This window comes from Onychostruthus taczanowskii, unplaced genomic scaffold (genome assembly GCF_017590055.1).
Source record: "Onychostruthus taczanowskii isolate IOZ18803 unplaced genomic scaffold, ASM1759005v1 scaffold5, whole genome shotgun sequence".
In the NCBI taxonomy this organism is placed as follows: domain Eukaryota; kingdom Metazoa; phylum Chordata; class Aves; order Passeriformes; family Passeridae; genus Onychostruthus; species Onychostruthus taczanowskii.
Window position 1 is genome coordinate 11586995 of NW_024502568.1, and position 23004 is coordinate 11609998.

The 23004-nt window shown below is 40.6% G+C and overlaps 1 protein-coding gene across 1 annotated transcript; it reads left to right on the forward strand.

Moving 5' to 3' along the window:
* The first annotated feature begins 1452 nt into the window (after window positions 1-1452).
* Window positions 1453-19539, forward strand: TDRD1 (tudor domain containing 1). Its single transcript, XM_041415542.1, is given in 25 exon segments — window positions 1453-1544; window positions 2216-2387; window positions 4279-4375; window positions 4378-4461; window positions 4464-4588; window positions 4850-4921; window positions 6941-7088; window positions 7469-7574; window positions 7894-7933; window positions 9515-9563; window positions 11076-11156; window positions 11476-11652; window positions 12152-12259; window positions 12767-12937; window positions 13204-13452; window positions 14084-14206; window positions 15094-15204; window positions 15379-15549; window positions 16471-16716; window positions 17221-17348; window positions 17559-17658; window positions 17915-18082; window positions 18407-18628; window positions 18801-18847; window positions 19447-19539. Coding segments are annotated over 25 exon segments (3180 nt in total).
* The last annotated feature ends 3465 nt before the right edge of the window (window positions 19540-23004 follow it).

The window sequence follows — 23004 nt, forward strand, 5'->3', positions numbered from 1 at the left end:
ACAGTGGGATCTTAGAAAAAAAATCAATCTGTAAACCTTTCAGTGCCATCATAACTATAAATTTTTCAGTGTCCATTATTCTGGGAAAGATAATACTGCTTCAGGTAATTAAGCAATGTCCTAGCCATCACCTCTAAGCAGCAAAGGAGTCAGTCATATGTCTTTAAAAACATTAATTTGAAAAGACAAATGGAAGTAGGTTGCAGAGAGCACTCATGCCCTCAAATTAAACCTCCAAATAACACTTTAAAGGCAAGTGTCTAGCCCTTGCTCTGCTCAAATTACACTGTGCATTCCATCTTTCTAAAAATACATAAAAAATCAGATGTGGAACAGAGATAAGTAAAAATTGTCTCTTTTCAGAAAGCAGTGCCATGCAACACTCACTTGCTAATTGCCATGCAGCACAAGTCTAAGCTCTGCTTTCAGAAAGGGCTCTTTGCCACTACTGCTGCTGTTCTGCAGCTGAGCTGCAAAGGTCACACTGCTGCTCTGTAACACAGTCACTTCAGTGCCCAAATGCTTCTTTTCTTATTTGGTCTTCTAGATGTTTAAAGACAACTGTAGAGACATCAGTATACTCTGGCCCCAGTCTGTTTAAGATTTGTGCTTTTACCTTGCTGTACACTTTGTCTGCAGTCCCACTGATGTTACCTGTATGTGTTTAGTGTGTTCCAACAGACCTGGCAGAATTTAATCTGATGTTTGCCTTTTATTCTGGGCTTTTTTTAGAGAAGGATTAAAATCAGGTTAAGAAAATAGAGCCTGGTTAGTGCAGTTCTTCCTTAAAGGCAAAGAAAAGGAATAGACTGCCCACAGCTTCAGTCCTAGAACTGATGCTCACAGTTCTGACTCTTATAATACCTGTGCTTAAGCCCCATTTTCATGTGAAGAGTATCTTATCCCCAGGAGGCAGCCACAGATACTTAGAGAATGACAATGACAGGTCACAGAGAGAGTCCTTCCCCAAACCACTTGCATGGTGTTAAATCAAAATTAATTACTGTACCTCTTAATTAGCCAGCCATAGCTCTTATTTGGCATGTACAAATGCTGAGGAAAACAATTCCTGAGAGAATTTACCATCTGAAAGACAGACAGTCCTACACAACAGATTTGTCTGCTGCAGACAAGCTCTGCATTGCAGAGGCAGAAGCAGAATTTGGCCCACATATTCAAAAGGTTGTACTTCTGGCTTTTGGCTTATGCTTTATTATATAAGAAAAAGGAAAGGAAATGTTCATCTGATTGCTCAGTTTACAGATGACATTTGTTACTCACCCAGAGTATTTCTATAACTTTGCCCACTGAAAGGGCTTACAAAGCTATTTTTTTCTCCTTCAGCTAAAGTGTTAGCAACTCCACTTTAAGGGAGAACAATGAGGTGGCTTAAACAGCAGATGTGCTGAGTGATACCCCACACTCCTCTGAGACCACCGGTGTCAAAGGACCATGTCTGGCACTGCCGAGGAGGAGCTGGCAGCAGAGTCCAGCTTGCTCAATTCCCATCTTCTGCATTTGTCAGAGGACTGGTCTGTTGGAATGTAATTACTGCAGGCTGAATTGATTCCTGCATTTCACATCATGACAAAACTACACAAAGAGTTATTATTTTCTTCATTTGGGAATTGTTTTCATTGTGTAACTATTTTATTCTGAGCCAGCACAGTTTGCCAGGGGTGTTCAAGGAGCACCATTCACAAAGCCCCATCTTCCCTCCACGTGTCAGGTGAGGACAGCATTTCTGCTGAAGCTGCTTGCCACCACCATCACATCTGATCTATACATGGCAAATCCCAAGTGTGACTATGATCACTCAAATGCTCTAAGCAAGTTACATTTGGGAAAAATTCTGTTCATTTTATGTTGCTTGGACTGTCCTTTTTCAGCATGTAGCACACTGGTGTCTCAGCTGGTTCCTAGGCATTTAGATCCTGGAGCTAGTGACACACTGGTACAGTTATTACAGAACCTACATGCAGGTAAGCTCAAGCTCTTTCTAACAATTGCAGGCCAGTCACACCAGCCTCGTGCAGCTCCTGGGATGTCGCTCCTGATCAGCCACCGTGCTAAGAGCATTCTCCTCAGTTACCTCTGACAGACACTCAGTTACCCTGCAGGGAGACCTGGACAGGCTGGCAGAGAGCCAACAAGAACATCATAAAGTTCAGCAAGGTCAAGTGTAATGTCTTGTACCTTGTACAACATAATCCAGAAGTGCAGCAAAGGCTGGTATCTACCCATCTGAGGAGCAGCACTGTGTAAACGATCTGGGGTTCCTGGTGGACAAGCAGCTCACCCTGAGTGAACAGGATGCTGCTGCAGCAAAGAAAGCCAACAGGATGCTGGGCTGCATCAACAAGGGCATCACCAGCACAGATAAAGAAGTATTTGCCCCACTCAGTGCTTGCCAGGCTACACCTGAAATGCTGCATTCACTTTTGGTCCCTGCTACATAACAGAGATGGGGACAGGCTGGAGAGGCACCAGCGAAGAGCCATAAAGGACATCAAGGTTTCAGAAGTTTGGCATGGAAAGAACAGCTGAGAGAAATGGGATTGCTCAGCTGTCAGTAGAGAAGGCTCAGGGGAGGCTTTATCACCACATTCTAGTATTTAAAGAGTGCATACAAAAAAGATGGAAATTCTTTTTTTACATGGATTCCCATGGTAAAGACAAAGGGTAATGGACACAAATCACTTCTGGAAAGATTCCTATTAGACACAGGAGTAAAATGTTTCACAATAAGAAAAAACAGGCTTTGGAATAATCTCCCCAAGGAAGTGGTGGATTCCCCAATGGCTGGACAATTTTAAGATTCAACTGGACATGGTGCTGGGTCATCTTGTCTAGATGTTTTAAGCTACAAGGAAGCCTAATTTTTTTTTTGAGAGAGGTTCGAATGACAGAGGAGTATTTCTTAGTGCCTTACTGGTATTAGTTCTTCCTAGGCATGAGGATTACTAGGCTGATCTTAGGGACAGAGGAACAAGGGGCAGGGAGATGATGAAGGCTGTATGATTCCTGCATTTCACAATCCCACAATCCCCCAGTCTCCCACATACAGGTGTGCCTACTCTGACATGCAATGCTGAGCAACTTGGCATGTGGGTTTCTTGAAATCCCACCAATTCCTACCTAATTTTCCTTCTTGTTGCAAGAGCAGCCTCTGATCCACTCAGCTTTGCTCAGGCTGGAGCTGGGGGCTGGAGGTTCATGTAAGGCAGGAGGAGTCTTTCCTCTGACTTTAGTAGGCGGTATCTAAACCGCTGAGAGAAAACTCAGCAGCTATCAGGTGTGTTGTTCACTTTTCTTTTGAGAATGCTTAGTTTGGCAGACAGGATCCTAGACTTAAATACAGGTAATTTAGACTGAAACGCTGTCACAGCCAGATGCCAAATGACTTAAGGCAAAATAGCTGTGCTTCAGCTACTTCTCTGTGAACAGAGATAATTATTCCCCTGCTGTACAGAACATGTAACAATAAAATCCATCACTGATTTTATACACTTTAATAATAAGTACAACAATGTAGGCACTAAAATAGATCAGATTAATTTATTTTTTGGTGAAAGCTTAATTGCACAGCACTGAGAACATCTGAGATCATGTCTGAGGAGTAGCATAAAACTGCAGCAGTCTTGAGGATGAAGTATATTTTCCCATGAAGATAGAGACATGAAGGTGGGAGACAAAAGTTGAAGAACAGGGAAAAACACCTTGTATAGAAAAGAAAGAGGGAAAAGTACAAAGGAAAATGAAAATATATATGTCTTCTCAGACGCAGGGCAAAATTCAAATACTTTTAAAATACAAATGCATCAATTTTATGTATCAAATTTCAGATTTTTGCATAGCTCTCACAGCCATTTTCTGAATTTGTAGGAAACAAATTGTGGTTACTGGTTCAACCATGGGTAGTTATGTCCCGAAAGACGCTCAGAGGCCTGGAGCACCTCTGCTATGAGCTCAGGCTGGGAACTGGGGCTGTTCATCCTGGAGAAGCCTCCGGGAAGACCTCAGAGCACCTTCCAGTACCTAAAGGTATAAGAGAGCTGAAGAGGGACTTTTTACAAGGGCATGTAGTGACTGCACAAGGGGGAACGGCTTCAAACTGAGAGAGGATGGGTTTAGATTAGGTATTGGGAAAAAATGCTTTGCTCTGCGCGTAGTGAGGCCCTGACAAAAGGTTACCTAGAGAAGGTGTGGATGCCCCATGCCCTATCCCTGAAAATGTTCAAATCCAGATTGAATGGGGTTTAGAATAACCCGGACTAGTGGAAGCTCCTCAGGGCGCGCCTCCCTGGCCGCGATGGCCGCACCGCGGGCTGCGAGCGGCCGGGCAGCACATGCCCCGCTCCGCCCCTGAGCACCGGGTCCCGCCTGGGCGGGGCGGAACGAGCGGCGCGGACCCGCCGGAGCGCCTGGAGACGGCGCTGGCCTGCGGGGGCCGCTGCTTCCTCTATCCCGCCGACGGTCCTCGAGTGCGCGCCCGGCCCTGCTTCCCGCGTGGGGCAGCGCCGACGGCGGGGCGGCGGCTCGGGGTGAGCGCTGCTCTGAGGGGCGAGAGGGGCAGGGGCGGCCCGGGGTGAGCGCTGCTCTGAGGGGCGAGAGGGGCAGGGGCGGCGGACAGGGGGTGGGCGCTTCGCTTTCCCCCGAGAAAGAAGCCGGAGACGGCCCGGGGGTGAGCGCTTTGCTGAGGGGAGAGAGGCCGGAGGTGGCAGGGTTGGGTGCAGGCCGTGGGACGGGGTTGTCTAATTTTATTCTGAGTTACTTAAAATCACTTAATTTTAATCACTTAAAAATCACTTTAGAATCAGTTAATTTTAATAACACCTCTTTAATTGAGGTTGTTGAAAGCACATTTCTGGTGGAGTTAGTTTGCAGTGTCACTTAGAAGACTACTCTGCTTTATTCGCAGGTTCATTTTAGTTTGTTTTTGCCTGTATTTTTAATTTAAAACAATTATATTGCTTCTTAGCATTTAGAAAGCAGGTGCTGAAAATGCATTTCGGCAGAGCCCAGGGCTTTGCTTCCCCTCAGGCAGCCACTCTTCGGGCAGTGGTTCCCCTCAGGCTCCCGGGTATAAGCAACCCAGGAATGCAGCCTCTGCTTTTTATTACTACTGATTTTTTTAACAAAAGTACAGCGAGGTCTCCTCCAGACACACAGTGAGCTTCATGTGCAGGTGTTGATGGCTGCTCCTATTTGTCAGTGTGTTCCTCTTCTAAAGGAATTTTCATCATTTAATCTGCAGTATTAATTGTTGAGTTCCTTAGTGCAGAAAGTGTTTTGCTGTGCAAACAAAAGTAATAGATTGTAGAGAAATTAGCCTTACAGAATGAATGCTTAAATATATCTTCAGAATATGACCCAAAAATACTTTAATTTGTGTGCCTGCCTGAATTAATCTTTAAATCCATGCTTTTGCAGTTACCTGGCCCACAGCCACCTTTGGTCATACTCTAATGTCAACCTTTACATGATGGCAGAACCACTTAATCGTCAACATAATGAAGTTGCAGATGCAGATTTAAGCAACTGGGTCACAGGTACAAACTTACTGTTAAAAAGCTTTGAGTTTTGAGGCTGAGTTTCTGAAATACTTAACAAAATCCAATATTTTGTAAGCAAACAATACAGCGTATTTTTGACAAATGTAGAAGCAGTACAGAAAGTTTTAACAACAGCACAAGTGGAATAAGAGAGACTTTGTCCTAAGCTTGACAGAGATCTTGACTTTATTCTTCTGTGATTGTGTATATGATTTATTATTGATACACATCATGACTATGAGTATGGCTTGTAAATATAATTCCTAATTATCCAAACTTGTGCCTGCTGAAATGCCTCAGAAACTGAAAAACCCACCAGGATAATTGAGGTGTCAGGGAATTTGGAGCGATACATGGGAGCTGGAGTTCCTTCAGCAATGCTTCTTGTCTCTTAACTGCCTCAGTACTGTCTGATCCATGTTCTCTTACTCCAAGCTGGGGAGAAGGAAAGGCTTCATTTGGGAGACCTGAACTAGCTTTATGTGCAAACATTTTGGGTCTGGAGAGTTCATGAAATTTGGTTTCATGTTAGGCAAGGGTTTTAGTTCAGGCAGAGTTTACATGATTTACTTGCTTCCAAGTGGGAAAAAAGGCTGTGTAAGCTTTATGTTGTCTCAGTGGAGACCTTGGACAGGCCTGCCAGACTGGAACAAGATTTGAGGGCATTACGTAGCCTAGCACAGAAACAAATTCTTTGTAGGTGGATGAGTTGCCCACTTATAAAAACAGAGTTCCTGCTGTATTGATATGCAGGCTTAGTTGAAAGTCTTCTAAGAGTTGTTTGGTAAAGAAAAACTCACAGCAAAGACCACAAGGTTTATAAGGCACTCACTGGAAAGTCAGAATCTCGTGTCAGAGTGTTTTGTTTCTCAGTATTGAGTGATAAGCACAGAAGGTGAAACTGTTGTTTTAATAATACCACTGATTGCGTGATTGAGTAAACGTGGTATCAGAACAAAAACAAGTGACTTCCAGAGTGTGTCCAAGCATCTCCATTCACTCAAATGGGCTGGCAGAATAGTAGGAGTAGCCAAGAGCCTTGTTTCTTCCTGCAATTATTCCATAACATAGCCATGTGTTGGTGTTGTTAATCAGATCCCTTTGCAAATACTTCTGCTTCTAGGAAGTTCTATGGAAGACAAAACTGGTAGAGAGAACTGCATAGCTGCAGCTGATAAAGGAAATACTGTGAGTTATTTCACTTTATAGTTGCCCCAAGTATTCTGAGCATTTCTAGGTAGCAGGAACTATCAGCATGTATTTCTCTTTCTAGAACTTAGAAGTTTTTTCTCCTTTTGTTGTCATGTTTTTGTATATTAGAATATTTCTACCCTAATGGGGAGGTTTTTTTCCTGTAAGAATGACTTCAGGTTTTTCTTCCACAGGTGTCACGTTCTAATTGGATTAATGGGAAGCCAAAGAAATTGCAATGTTCCTCTAAGAGTGCTTTTTCTATTTGCTATGATAAGAGTTTCTTGAGTTTGTTAGTACCACCCCCTAAAGGGGGCACTTGCCATCGCTGTGGTCTGTTTGGTAAGTGCCTGCAGTCCTGTAGCCTGTGACACACAGTACATCTATCAGTGAAACCAGATCAGGTTTGCTCAGAAATGTCTTTAAATGGGTAAATATTTTTAACTCTCAGGCACAAGTGTAGAACATAGTTGGAGTAACAGAACTGACAAGCAGAAGAGAGCATTTCTTTATCAAAAGTGGTGGGTTTTTCCCCTTAAATATAGAAGGAATTTGGGATATTTGGGCAGCAAGGTCTGATAGCTGTATGTCAATACAAATACCTATTTGTATGTGCTTAGAATTGCAGGGGAGCTGTTTTGTAAAGCAGTTATTTAAACAGCTGTTGTTCCTTCCAAAATGTGTTTTGCTCAGACTTCTCTTGTCTTTTCTTTTGGTTTTAGGAAAGCTCAGATGCTCACAGTGTCTGCAAACATACTATTGCTCTGCAGATTGTCAGAAAAAAGACTGGCCAGCACATAGAGTAGTTTGTGATCCCCTTAAACAGAAGTAAGTTTGTTTAAAGTTCTGCCAAATAATCTTCGCAGGAAGACAATGTCCCTGCCTCTACAACATAAACGACCATGGGAAGGCACTATTACAGTAAAATATGGTGCTTATTCTTAAGCTAGTACTGCATTATCTTATGTTTGTCATTATTACATATTGCCATATTTGTAATTCTGCATTTTAGTGGATGAGGAATAAGGGTTGGCAAAAATCACATACTACAAACACAGCTTTTTATCTATTTGCAAGTAGATTGTATTATTAATGCTACTTGCCAGTCTTTGGTTCTTCAAACTGACATCTTTTTCTTTGATTACAGTTTAAGTAATAGCAAAACCAAGACAGGAGTTTATCTTAAGGTATGTCATACAATTTTGACTGTCTTGACTGGATGTGCTGTGAGTGAGTGGCAGTGTGCTTCATTTAACCTGGACAGGAAAGGAACAAGTTGCTCCTTCTAGAAAGATCAGTGCTTCAAATGAAAAGCTATTGGGAGAAGCATTCAGAAAATTGTTACTTCTGGAGCTCCTAGAAGCTCCTAGAAGCACTATCAGACAACCTTGGGAGTTTTTTGAAAAAAAAAAAATTGTGAAAAAAGTTAAAAATCAAGACATATATGATGTTGCTAGAGAAATAGTGTGGAAAGGAAGCAGATGTAGTGTGTCCAATTCAGAAAAATTCTGGTGTCTTGTTTCTGTAAAGAAATAATGAGCTGGCTCTTAGAGTCTAGGAAATCTATTAGACAAATACATTTAATGTAGTATACAGTAACAGATGCAGATAAGCTATTGTTTCTTTGCTGTAGAAGGAGCTGAAGATGACACAGTTCTCCTCTGTAATGTGTTGAAGCCTCTCTTGAACTTTGAGCCAAACATTTCTTCCAGTCTTTCTATGAATTCTTCTGCAGGAGTTGATTTTTTTGGATCACATTTATGAAGGTGAATAAGTTTGCATACCTCCAGCTAGCCTCTTGCTTGCACTGCAGAACTCCTTTGTCATGTACTTCTTTGAAGTAGCTTATTCATCTGTTTAGCTTTTTGAAGGAATGTGGAAAGGAGGCTTCATGTCATGAGACTTCTGTTAGCTCATGCTGTTAGTTCCTGTAGTGTGTGTGCTTGTGGCTGGGTTCTAATGAAACTGATCAACTGATGATGAGGGCCCTTTATACCAAATGGTTGTACAATATGAATCAAAAATTTGCAATCACTTGATTTTCAAAGAGCAGATGGGGTTTTGTTATCTTGTTCACCTTCTGAAGCTCTCATGAATTCTGCAGAAGTAAGAGATTACATGTTGAAGGGTATTAAGGTGGCTTACATTAAATTATTAGACTTTTAAAAAATGGATGCCAGCAGATAAAACAGGAGTTCTAATCAACTCTGAGGTGTTAAGGTTATGAGGAAGCAAGTGGAATTAGATTCTTATTTATGAGAGCATCATAAGTGGGAATTTTAGCTGAGTTGTCCTGTAAGACAGGAGTGAGGAGGTGAATGTGTGAGTCTTCAGCACTTGTTCTTCATTGATGTTCAGTATATCTCTGCAGTGTTTCTTGAACTTTGTTACTACAAGGAGCTACAGCTGAATAGCTTCATATTAAACATAACTTGTACCTGTTTTAAATAGGGTAATTCAACTTCTGGGGATTCTTTATTTTTGCCTTAATTTCCCAGTGCTTTAGAAGAGAGTGCAGAAGTTAGTTGAATTGAAGCCCCAACAGCAGCTTTAATGTGCAAGGTGATATTACTGAAGGCCTTAATTATTTAGTCACTTAGATAGGGGGAAATAATCCCCTCTTGTTCTAATTATAATATTTCCAGGCCATTAAGTGTTTCTTTGCCCATTTTGATCCAAAAGGAAAAGGATGGAATAAAGGCATTGCCAGCTTTTTTTTTCAGCTCATAGGAAAGCAGTATTCACTAACTGGTGTTGATATATTGCAGGAGGAAGTGAGGTTGAGTTTTGCTGTAGATGTTGTACTTCCAGATTCTGGTGAGTGCTTGGTTGTGTGGGTAAAAAAACTCACCATAATTAAGGCTTTTCTGTTCACACCCCTCCCTAACACCTGTAAAAGATAACCCCTCTATTTCTTTTGCCCTCCTCTCTCTTGTCATTTTCCCAACCTCTCCCTTGACTTTTTTTTTCACTTCTACTTTATTTCACCTTTCCATAAAATGTCAGTGCCTGAAATACCTTGCTAAGCTTAATAACCTTAAATTTTAGTAAGGTTACTTTTCCAGTAGAATTGTATTAACTTCACTGTGTTCTGGATCATCTTGTTTATTTTTCTGTTTTAATAGATGCATGAAAATTTGGTACAATTTTGTTTCTTTCCTCATGCATTTTTAACTCTTTAAAAATTACAGTGTCAATTTCTAGTTCCATGCAGGATTTTACCAGCTTTCATGATATTTCATACATGCTCACTAAGTATTCCAGACAAAGAACAATCATTGGATACTGCTGTAGCCAGTTGGAGAACTCTATAAGCATATTTATATTTCTGTCTTTGCAAGCTTCAATGAGAGACAAGCCAAGCACAAGACCTTTGAGGAGTAAGAATTCTGATTTTCAGTTGAGCTGGGTTTGATTGTCAAAGCAGATCAATACATGCAAGGTGTACCTTTTGTCATGTGCAAGACTATTGTTTAGATTTTCCTCTGGCTGCAGAGCAGGAACAATGTAGTGCCAAGACCATATTCATTAAGTTGATCTGCATTCCACAGAAACATTCAGAGATGTGATGGTTGGTGCTCCTAGCTTGCTAGACTTGCTCATGTGCAGGAAGCTTATCTCCATGTAATACTGTGCAGTCTGTCAAAGGATGGTTCTCTTTAGTCCCCTGTAAATTCAACTGATTAAGGATTGTGCTGGGCATATTTCACATTTGGGAGCTTCACAGCACACTAGAGGTGAAGTGATGTGTAACCTGCCAACCTTTTGGAGAAAAGATCACATAAATGTCACTGCATTCTTGAAATGTTCCATGCATTCATTCCAGACTTTATAAGCAGCTGAAACACCTGTATTGAGGTTTTAATTTGAAAGTAATGGTATTGAAAGTTTGGAATGCTGCTTCATGCATCAGAAATGGAGTATATAACAGGTGAGAAACCAAGATTTACAAAGACATCTTGACTAAATCATTACATACTCAGTGTTGTAAATAATGAGGTAAGTTATGAATCCTGGTGTCTAAAAAGCAGTAATGAGTTTTTTAGCTCACAGTTTTTAGTGACTGCAAGTAAATGTTGATTGTTACTGCTTTGCTCATTTTATGAAGTCAGACAGTTGGAGCTGTGAATGTGCTCAGAGAACTCAAGTAGCTGAGCTACTCTGAATTACCTTTGTTTTGCATTTTAAATGTTAAGTGCTGAACAAATAAGTAGAACATGCTCTCCCTGTGATAAGAATACAGATCTGGCTCAGAGGATGGTTCTGAAGTGAAACAAGCTGATGGCTATTTTGTGTGATAAATCATTTATTCTTGTATCTGTATTCTAGAAGACTGCCTAGATAAAGTTCCTTTAGAAATGAAGTCTCATTTAACTTCAGGAAGTGATGCCAAAGTAGACTCTCCAGGAGGTAAGCGAGCAAACCAAACTAAACTTGGGGAGTTTTAGGTGCTCCTGTGCTGCATGATATTCTAGCTGCTCACTAGCATCACCTCAAACTTAAAAATGTTGGCTAATGGAGCTTCAAGTCCCTGCTCACATTAGCTCATAGAGATTTTAATAGTATAAAACATTTGTATAGTGATTATTATGTGAGCATTAATTTCATAATGTGACAGGAGCCTTCAAAGTCCAAAGTATCAATAAAAAGAATAAACTATTTCAGTATGTTTATATTTTCAAAGTCAGCTAGCTTTTGATGGGCAACCTTTTTTCTTTTTTATGTGCAGTATCAGAAAACCATTCAAAGGGAGGTGAAAAAACCATACTTGAGGATGAAGACTCTTCTCACTGTGTTAATTCGATTACCAAGTTTGTCTCTTTAAGTATTGGAGATGAATTTTCTGGTGTGGTTTCTCACATTCAAAATCCAGACACCTTTTTTTGTCAGCGGATGCAAAGTGCCCGTAAGTGATGGGTTGGAAATGGGATGTAGAGTGCCTGGTATGGCATTTTTCTCTTTCGTAGGGCGTGGCTGGAGGAAGGTGAATTTTTCTTCTGTGTCCATGTGCAGCCTTTTAATTCTGGGTAATTAATAGCAAAGTGTGTCCTTTGGGAAGAAGTGAACTGCCTCATCATCTGCCTGTTGTTGGAAGAGCTGTCTTCCTTGGTTTCTTCTTGGCATGCCTCCACTAGCTTGCTTTCAATTTGCACTGGCTTCAGCTTTGTCCCTTTGCTGAAAAAATCTGTCACTGGTTTTCTCTGTCCGTTCCCTGCTGTGATTCCTCAGACACACATGAGGACTCCCTTGGATGTTAATGATTGAAGAATCCTAGTCTGATCAATGTTAAACATTTGAAATTCTCTCTATTAGACTACAAGATGTTCTTCCAGGCTTTGAGCTTAATTATTTTGTAGTAATTGCAAGACAGACCATGTTCCAAAACCTATGTATTTTAACATCAGGTCAACTTGCTGAGCTTGAAGTATCTCTTAATGAATACTGTGGCAAAATTCCCAGTAGTCCATCTTTCCGTCCTGCTGCTGGCAACGTGTGCTGTGCCCAGTTCACAGGTAAAAATGGAGTCAAAATACTAAGTTATGTCACTTAAATTTGTTATCAAAAAGATACATTTTGTAATTGTGTTTAGAAATGTTTTATATAGAATTTATTTATCTCTGATTTTTAGCTGTGGGTAATGCTAGGTAGTAATTTGAAAAATAGTATCTGTAAAATACCAACTTTAAAATGTCCCTTTATTGAGCAAACTGTTAACACTGGATTCAGATTATTTAGAATAGTTTATTAAGAGATCATGGAAAGTTTGGGTTTTTTATGTTGCTAAGTACTGTTTCCCCAGGGTTAAGGTAAGTATATCTTTAAAGTTTCAGTCCCCAAAAAAAGCACAGAAGAAATGGGATTGTATGGAATGATGCCACTCTGATGGACTTCTTCTCAAAATGCTACTTTAGCCAACACCTGATAGTCCTGAGCTGTACTGAAATTGATGTATTTTTATATTGGTCTGTCAAAAAAAATCATTCTGTTCTCAGACATTACATCTCTGTCTTCCTTTGTAGAAGACAACCTTTGGTATCGTGCTGCTGTTACAGCTTATGCTTCTGAAGACACTGTTTTGGTGGACTATATGGATTATGGTAATTCTGACTCTCTTCCACTGACCAGACTTCGTCCTATAATTCCAAGCTTAATGGACTTGCCAGCTCAAGCCATAAGATGTAGCCTGGCAGGTATGAAGTAAATGATTAGCAGTTTCAAACTAGATACAGGGAGAACAAGTGGTATTACATAACCAACACACCTGTAGCATCTCAGGTTGAAACATGGGGAAGGATGGAGGTAATGGTAGGCATTATTTCCAGAATTCTTAACTGTCATGGCATATCTACAAAATGTGGCAAATATTTCAGAATGTACTTGCAGTTGTTGTACCTGTCCACACATTGGTGAGAATTGGACTGACCTCAGAACCTTTCCATGCTATGTGATTTTTTAGGTGTAAAGCCACCATTAGGAGCATGGACCTCAGAAGGTATTTCTTACATGAAAAAACTGGTGAAAGACAAAGTGTTGATAGTAAAAGTAGTGGATAAAGAGAGTTCTAAATCCGTGGTGGAGCTTACAGATGCATCAGGTACTCCAGTAATAAATGTATCAAGCCTTCTCATCGAGGAGGGCTTTGCAGCTGAGGAACTGAGCATGGCCTTACCAGCAGCCAGAGGGAGTGATGTTGAGCAAGCCAAGGGTGAGTGTGAGCACATCTTGCTGCCCTGGCATTGTTTGCCTCCTGTTTACCTCTTACTAGAGTGGGTGCAGAGAATGCAAGCTCTTATCTCTAAGAGCTTTTCAGTCTGGCTCATCAAGTCTGGCTTTCACAAGTCCAAAGTTCAGCCATGGCATCTTAACAGTAAAGAATTGTGTGTCTGTGTGTGTCCAGGTGTGCATGCTTAACAAAGTTGTAACTGCCTGCTTTTGGAAGTTGGTACTTACTCTTGTTATAAGTCTTAAAATTTCCAGTTGAAGTAGGCTGTGACTAGTTACTACCTGCTTGTTCTTATGCCCTAATCCATTAGTGCAAATAATATTTGCTCTATTGTGATCTTCATTGTCCTGTATTTTATGCATAAACCCACATACTTAGTCCTTGAAAATTTGACTGTAGTAGCTTATAAATCTTCAAGTCTATGCTTAAATTGTCCTGTTGGATTTAGTGACCAAAGCTTCAATGCAAGAGATTTTTACTTAAGTTACGTTGAATTTCTTTGAAATCTTGGGGAAGATTCCTGGCTTCTCTTATGAAGCATGCTATGTTCCTTTTTTTCCTGTAAAAGTTACTTTAATTTCTTTTCATTCTGTGTTTTTTTTGTCCTTTCTAGAGGACTCATCAAACAAAAGAATGTGCAAGTGGATTAAATTAACTCTTAACCAAACACTCAATGTCATAGTATGTACAGTGTACAATCCTGGGGAATTCTACTGTCAGATTTCAAACAGCCATGGTAAGTTTATTCAGCTTAATTCTTTCTGATAGTTTCTTTGCTTCCTGGTTTGTCATTTAGTATAGTTCTAATGGGCTACTATGTCAAGTAAGTTTACAGCATGAAGGCTTACCTCTGAGGTGTTTATCTAAGAATACAAATGGAGTGACAAAGAAATTAGGTCGTGGTATTGAAATGTGAAAATGTTGAAGATAAGCAGTAGAGGAAAGTGAAAGAGTTACCATAACCTAGCCAAAGGATATAATTTTTTTTTTTCACTGCAAGAGTAGCCAGGCATTGGAATAAGTTGTCCAGGAAGGTGGTAGAGTCATTGTCTCTGGAAGTGTGCAAGAGGCATCTGGATGTGGTACTTAGGTGACTATGGTGTGGTGCTGGGTTGATGCTGGACTAAACTATCTTCAGGATTTAGTGATTCTGTTAATAAAAGCAAATAAGAGACTTGTTCCCTGTGCCAAGACAATATTTACTGGAGTTCTCTTCTAGTACACTCTTGTAATTTAGAAAAACTTAGAGATATAATAATTGCAACACAATTAGCAGCCATTGAGACACAACTTCCTATTGGATCAGTTAAAAAGTAATCTTGTTTCTCTACCAGAAGTTTGTGTAAAGACTTCTGATAGCCACTGGTGTTTTAAATGCTAGAAAAAGAATGTGACAAAATTCAGTGGCTGAAGAGGGAGCTAAAGGCATTCAAACAAAAAATAGGGGCAGCTCTTAAAATGAGGGATGTTTGTTCCTTGACTTACGTAGTCAAGGAATACATTTGAAGGTTTACAAGTAAACTGTAGAGTGAACAGCATTGATAAAGTTCAAGTCAGCTCATTTCATTGATCTCATCTTTGGGGTTTTTTCTAATTTTCTTTGGTTTTCTTTCTAATTTTCAGAGTTACTTGCTCTAAACTCACTTAACAAATCATTGTCTGAATACTGTCAGAAAACACCACCAGATGTTTTTGAGCCTGAGAGTGGAGACCCTTGCTGTGCTTTTTACTCTGGCAAGTAACAGACTAAAATAGTTTTGTTTTTTATAGGGTAAACATGAAAAATTAGCTGGTAGTTTACATTAGTAGAGGACAGCAAAGAATTATGTTTATTTACTAACAAGTGAAAGCTGGTAGCAAATGTGTGAAGTAATCATTAAATTTTTTTTTAATCTTCTTTGAAATTAGAGGATGGTAACTGGTACCGTGCTGTGGTGCAAAATGTCACTTCAGATGGAAGTGTTCGAGTGAGCTTTGTGGACTATGGAAACACTGAGGATGTACCACGGGAGAATATCCGGCAGATCTCGTCCTCATTCCTAAAACTTCCATTTCAAGCAATTAAATGCTGGCTCTCAGGTGAATCTTATTTTTTCTTGCAAGAGCTCTTGCATTTAGAGACTTGCTGCTTTGGGGAAGGAGGTGATGACAGGGAATACTGTGCAGAACTCTGTTCTTCTGAGTTTGTTTGCTTTCTCTTCTCTGAGCTCCTGCCAGTTCTCTGGAGTGATCTGCATGGACTTTGCTTACTGCTTTACTGCTCAAAAGGAGCTTGTTTAGTTCTGCTTCATCTGTAATGCTTACTGGTTTTTGGTTGTTGCCTTCCTAGGAGTAATTGTGTTTTTGTGCAACTTTATTTGTCAAAATTTTTGCAGGCAATGGAGCTAATCTGTTTAACTGAAGCAAGGTGGCCTTTCAGTTCTCTTTTATTTGATTCCTGAACAGTTTGGCACTGTACTGCTATTTCTCAATTCTGAAAATTCTTTTTCCACACAGTTCAAAATTCTGCAGAGCTTCTCTTTCTTTCTGGTGTAGTCTGCTTGGTTTAAAAAATGAAAAATGTGGAAAAAGGAAAAAGCTCAAAACCTCATTTTATTCAAGTGTCTTGTGCTGTTTCCCCCTTAAACACCCACCATTAAAACACTTAGGTTTTGTCTGCTCCTTTGATGAAAAGGCCTGATTATACGGATCCAAAACCAGTTTTAATAATGTTGTTTATGCTGAGGCAAAGGATTTACTTGGTTGAATCATAAAATATAGAAGATGAGACTTGGGACTCCTGAGAAAATGTGGGAATTTAGAAAAAAGGAGGAAGAGGGAGAACAGTTGACAGGATGAAGAACAATGTGTTGCCCTAGGGTAGTAAAAGTAGCCTTGATACTTCAGGGTATGCTCTAAAGAAATTTTTTAAAGTACTTTTTTTTTTTTTAAAGGAAATCATTATGTTGAAGAAAGTCAGTAATAATGAATGGAGATATTTTAACATTTCTTACTTCCCAGGTATAAAGCCTGGAAACAGCAAATGGAATCCAGAAGCTACAAGAAGATTTCATATGTACACTTCAGGCTTAGAGCTTCAAGCCACAGTAACTTCCCTTTCTGAAGCTGGGGCAGGTGTAATGCTTACTGATAATTCCACAGATTGTCCAGCAATTATCAATGAGATACTAAGTTCAGAAAACCTGGTTGTAAAGGAAGTTCTACAAGATAAAAATAACTTTCCAAACACATCTGTTGACCAAAAAGGTAATTAAAGGAATGTTAACTTTTAGATTTAACAATAATTTTCAGTATTCCAGCCGTTAGCTGTTATTTTCTTGTTTAACTACAGTTAATATCAATGCAAGTTTTGGGTATATTGTCAGTTCTTACAGTTGAACACCAGTTGCCCTGCAGGTGGCATTACAGACAAAATGAGAAAGTTAAAAATCACTGTGTCTTAAATGAATGTTGTTTGACTCTGTAGGAATCAGAGAATTAAAAGTTTTCTGTGACTGAAACTTTTCTCAAGTTTGCTTTTCAAGGTCTTATTTTTTCTGAGCTGTTTTTTACTTTAGCTTCTTTTATATGCCAACAGTTTATGAACAGCAAAGTAAGCATTATTTATCTTGATTTATATTTGTCTTCCTGAAGGGAAGTGTCTGAAATTCAAAAAATCATTATAAATATCAAATAAAATAACAGTTCCTTAAAATATATGTATGCTTGGAGGACAGTGGTAACACTGCATTCTCTTACAATTTCTATTAGCAACCTCACTTGGGCACTGGAAGTCAATTGAATTGGCTGTAGATGAAACCATGTCTGTCTGTGTAACTGAAGTTGTAAGCCCAGACTTGTTCTATGCTGTACCAGTTCCAAATAAAGGTAAGAAAAGTGTTCATTGTTCCCAATACCAGTAGGAGGTCACTGTTGAAGCTAATTAATAAAATTAATGTGTGTAGTGAACTGAACTGTGAAGAAATGTATCTTGGGCAGTAGGAAAATATAAAAAAATGTCAAAGGTGAGAGCAGGGGGCTTAAGTATGCTCTTCATTGTACCCAGATGTGGTTAGTGAATGTGGTTTTTTCCTGTAGATCAAAAGAAGCTCCTTAAGGAGCTGATTTCACTGGAAGACTATTGTAGATCTTGCAACAAACAGCCCTTCCAACCAAAACTGGGTGAAGCCTGTTGTGCTCAGTTTTCAGGTGAGACAGTCGTTTGTCCTTCTGTTTCCTTGGCCAGTGTAAAACACAGCTTTCATTTTTGATTTAGACAAAGGAAAACCACCAACTTGAAAGTGCCTATGGATCTCTTAATTGTGCTTCTTGTCAGTTGGCCTTTTATATATCCACCACAGTATTTAAAAATTCTTTAAAAACTCTACAGTTTCTTGTTCTTGGGATAATCTGTGTTTATAAGATGATTCGTCACATGTGACCATTCTTGTCCCAATCTTTTCAGGTAATGGCAATTGGTACAGAGCTGTTGTTCTGGAAGCTTCCCAGTCTGCAGTGAAAGTTCTCTATGGAGACTATGGCAACACAGAAACTTTACCCCTTTCAAAGGTGCTGCCAATCACCGATACCTATTTAAAGCTGCCTTTTCAGACAATTACATGTTCACTTGCAGGTAAAAAAATCTCCCCAAAATAAGCAAAAAACTCCACCCCAAAAACCCCTGACTGGTTTTCTTGAACATTATAATTTTTTACCTGTTGTGGTGGTAGTGTTCATTCCGTAATACTGGTAAACAACATGATGATCTGAAGTAGGATATTGGTAAGCATGGTGAAAGCTGGTTTAGAAAACATGTTTTTAGTTTATTATGTCTAGAATTTAAGCTACTTATATTAGGAAAATTTAGTATCATATTTTCCAAAACATGTATGTATGATTCCAGTTATAGCTTAAAGGAATTATTTATATAACAAATTTGATTTTCCTTTTTTTGCAGGAATAGAGAAAGCTGAGTGGTCTCCATTAGTGCTTGACAAGTTGAAAAAACTATTATTGAAGCAACATGTTACAATTACAGTGAAAGGGATTAATGGAAATGTTAATTTAGTAACAGTGGAGAAACACTTGGATGATGGTTATGTGAATGTAGCTGACAAACTGCTAAAGGAGGGCTTGGTCACATCCTGCAGTGCTGAAAACTCACATAGTGAACATCAAGGTACATACTTTGGCTTGATTATTTCAGTTTGCTTATTCTGAAGAACTTGTAAGCACACGGGGTGGCTAAATGACTTTTCCTTCTAAAAGTCCTGGACAATGCCAGATGTCACCTCCTAAATTAGGAAAGGAATGTATGTGTGTATTTTTCTCATTCACTTTGGTTTTTGTAGGTAATGAAGGTGAGACCAACTGCTGCTGCAAGGAATTAAAAGTGCAAGTAAGATTCACTCCAAGCTGTACTTCCTTTTTTATGTTTCCAGAATTCAAAAGAAACCCTGTGTAGGAAGCAAATGGGATTAAGGGGAATAATAGCTACTGAAACATGGAAGTTCAGTGAAATGTATCCTGACACTTGTTCTCAGGTTTTTTTTATATATGGTGATAATTAGAGCACCCTGAAGCTGAGGGAGGACGGTGTTTAGAGCACTCAGACTTCATTAGTCTGTACTTTGCCCCACAGACACCTCTTACTTCATTTTTCAAGTGTTTGAAGTCTCAGGAGTGGCACTTTTCTCTGTTATCTAATTTAAGATGCTGATCTCTAATTTGAGTACTTAATCAGTTTGGTTTAAGGAAGCTGCTTCAGGAGGAAAAAGGGGGGGAGTGACACATACATGGACAAGGGGAAATCAGCTACAGTTCTGTTAGCTTTTTCCCCCTCCAGAAGATTCTACAACAGAAAGGAACTAAATCTATTTATTGAATTAATATGGTATTTAGCTGAGTTTGTCATATTAGCATCTACCCTGATCTGAAATCAGCAATTTAATAAACCCCAGAATTGTATACTTCTAACTCTTTCTGCTTGTTCCACAGCTTGAAAAACATAAACAAGTCCTACTCTTCCTTTTAAACAAGTTTGGGAATCCAGATGGATTCACTGATATGAAAAATCTGTTGAAGCACTAAGTCTCTGACATGCACCATTTCATTTCCATGTCCATCAAGTTGCTGCAGTTCCTTTTTTAGAAGATCAAGAGCATCAGCTTAAAAAATGAGGGTGACTTTGTAGAAACTCTGCTGTTTAGGTACCTGCATTTATCTGTATGCTTGACTGTTACTGTGACACAAGTATGTAACTTTTAGGATTGCAAAGCTGCAAGCTAAAATTTCGTTCTGTTCTTCTGCCACCATGTGCTAGTAAACATTTTGCTTGTATTTTCTTGTTGAATGCACAGAAGTTTATGGAATGGTCATTACATTGTGAGTCTGTTCTGCAGACTTGCATTTGAAATTATTGTAATTGTAAGGCTCACTTCACTTTGGTACCATTTATATTACTTGAAAAACTCTGCATCTTCTTTTGATTATTCATCTTTCAGCCTAATCTCTGGTCTGAAGTTAGACTGCCATTTGTTCTTCATAACCTTGATTTCAGTACCATTAAAGGTTGAATGTTGTCTTGGACTGCACACAGGTAGTTCTCTCTGAAATCAGTAAACACTTCAATGTGCACAGTTCTTTTTTTACACTTATGCTGTATAATATGCATCTGTGAATGTTATTTTGAAGTGAATTGTATTGGACCTGTTTTTTGTGTAGCTACATCATCAGGATTTCTACCCCATCAGGTCTTCACATAGTAATAAAAAAGACCCAGTCCCGGCTATGACAAAAATACTGAATCAAATTATTAAGAGATTATCAGTATTTCTGACTAATTGAGGAATGTCAGATCAGTTTTTGTGGAACACAGTAGACATTTGCTGATTGAAACTGCAGGGTCAGCCTTTTTGTCCACTTACAACACATACTTCAAATTTGGGCTTTTGCAGATTGGAAGAATCTTGAGATTAAAATTGTTGCGAAATATTTTCCTTTGACTTAAAGTTTTATTACACTCAAATTGCCTCAGGTTTTGTTGTTTTTTTCCTGCCTCATAGTTTTTGTTGCATCATATTCTTGCAGTGCAAGTATTCATAATAGATGAATACTTGCACTTGAATTTCTGCAGTTCTATTCGTGCCCCTGGTTCTGAACTGAGGCTGTGGCTTTGTCAAGTGTCCTTTGACTGCCTGGGACCAGCGTGACTTGCACAAGCCTTTGCCCCCATGCAAAGCACCTCACTGATGATTTAGTACTCCCACACCTCTTGTTCACTTGTCCACATCCTCTCTCAAAAGTGAACTGGAAATCTAGAATAACAGCCCTTTTGAAAGGGGAGTAGTATGAAATTAATAAAAATTACCTAGCACTGCAAAGCAGCAAGGCTTTTTTTATCCTTATAGTTTTGATATATGAAGCACTGTTGGGGAAACTTGAGTATACTTTGCTTACTAAGTTTGGCTGAAATTATTTATTATTTAACAGTTGATGTGTTCCTAACTGCATACTGTGAGGTAGACACAAGGTTGTGTTTTGCCTGTACAATTCAAAAATTAATGATCACTTAGGTTTTGTGTGGGAAGAGGTGTGCAAGCTCTTCTTTGACTGAAAGAGCTCAGTTCTGTGTAACTGCTAGTACTGGCACAGAATAATAATAATAGCATAATAACAAAACATATTTTTTAAAACAGGCCCCTTACATCATTCCTCCAGGTGTAGCAGGTGTGAATGTGGTACTTCTGCTCACAGGTCAGGAATAGTTTTCTGTGGAAAAGAAAGCATTAGAAAAACCATTGAAAAAGCCTGATTCCTACATGAAGCTCCTTTGGGGCTGCTGTGAGCAGAGTGACTGTGTGGCTGTGGTGCTCGGTGCTGCTGCCAGGCCTGCTGGCCGTGCTCCAGGGCTGCTGACAGTTTTGGCTGTACGGAGCCTATTGGAGGAGTGGATACACCAGTGTTCCTTCTAAATGTAACCTACAGCAATGTGGGTGTTCCTGGGGTTCTTTCCCCACCCCCCAGTTCGTAGTTACAGGTTCAGGCTGTGGTGGATGAGGAGAGGCTGTCACGGTGTAACTCCAGGTGGGGAGAAGGCTGCTCACAACCCCCGCAGGTGCACCGGGGTCGGGCAGAGTCTGCCGCGAAAAGGTAAAGTGCGGCTCGGAGAGCTTTTCCCCCACCCTTTTAAACGGAGAACATCCTAAACCTCCGGCTGGGAGCCATGGGGCCGTGTGGGCTCAGAGGTGCTGGGGGTTCTCTCGCTCAGCGGAGCCGGGTGTGCAGCGGGGTTCGAGGGCAGCCCCGCCCGGCTCCTCCTCCGGCTGCTCCGGGCCGCTGCCCCCCAGCCCGGCGCGGAGCAGGACGGGGGGCGATGGGGACCGGGAGAGCCTTCCCGGGGCGGCGATGGGACCCGGGGGAGCCTTCCCGGGGCGGCGATGGGACCCGGGGGAGCCTTGCTGGGGCTGGCTCCCGGCGGGCCGGGCGGTCCCGGCGGGACACCTTGCTGTCCCATGGGCGGGGATGCGGCGGCCGGCTCCGAGCCCCGGGGCAGCGAGGAGGGACAGGAGGCACCCTCAAGGGCGGTTCCGCAGCCCAGGTCCCGTCCCGGCTCTGGAGCAGTCCCGGCTGCTGTGCCTCTGGTCCTCCGCAGGGAATGCCGAGCTCAGTGCGGGGATTGGCGCAGCTCGGCAGGAACACGGCGTGAATCTCTTCAATAAATAAACAGGGCCGTGATGCGTTAGTAAAATAAAAATAATCCCCACCGCCCAGGAAACCAGACTCAGCCCGTGCTCTAGTGCTTTAATTACTTTGTTTCTAGCACTTTTGGGGTGCGGCCAGGGGGAAGTGCTGAGCCTGTCAGGGCTGGCTTTCCAACAGGTTGTGTCTCATTTCTGTAATAGACATCTTCCTGCAAAAGACACAATAACAACTTGATCATGACTTAACAATCGAGGAAAGACTGATACCTGTAATGTGTCCGGATGCTTCATGAAATAAATAAGAGTAGCCTTTTTGTTTATTTTGCTTAGTAGAGGTGAGGCATCACTGTGAGATAAATCGTCCATGCAATCAGATTTCCCCACGTTATTCAGCAAGGGCTGTGCTGGACAGGCAGTGTGTGTTCTGACCCACTTCTCGTCTGTGTGTTGGAGTATGACCCATGTCATCTTCAGTGTGTGCTCTAGCCACAGGCAAAGTCAGCAGCATAAGCACTTCTGTCAGAATAAACTGCACAGTAAGTTTATCAAAACTCTCAGGTCAGAAAAGTGCCTTTTATTCTGTAACTCATGGGTTGCACAGAATCTGATCTGCAGCATGCTGGTTTTGACAGTACCCCATGTGAGCAGTGCTGCAAGATCAAGGTCTCTTTATGGACAGGAGTCTTTGCTGTACAAGGGAAAAGAGCCTCTCAAAACTCTCTCACTGCAGAACTGAGCTGGGGAGAACAAATAAACTGGTTTTGAAGAGCATCTTCTGCAAATTTAATCCTGTTTATCCCTTGGAGAAAAACACTGTCAAAACTTTTAGAGTGAAATTTGTGATGCTTGTTTT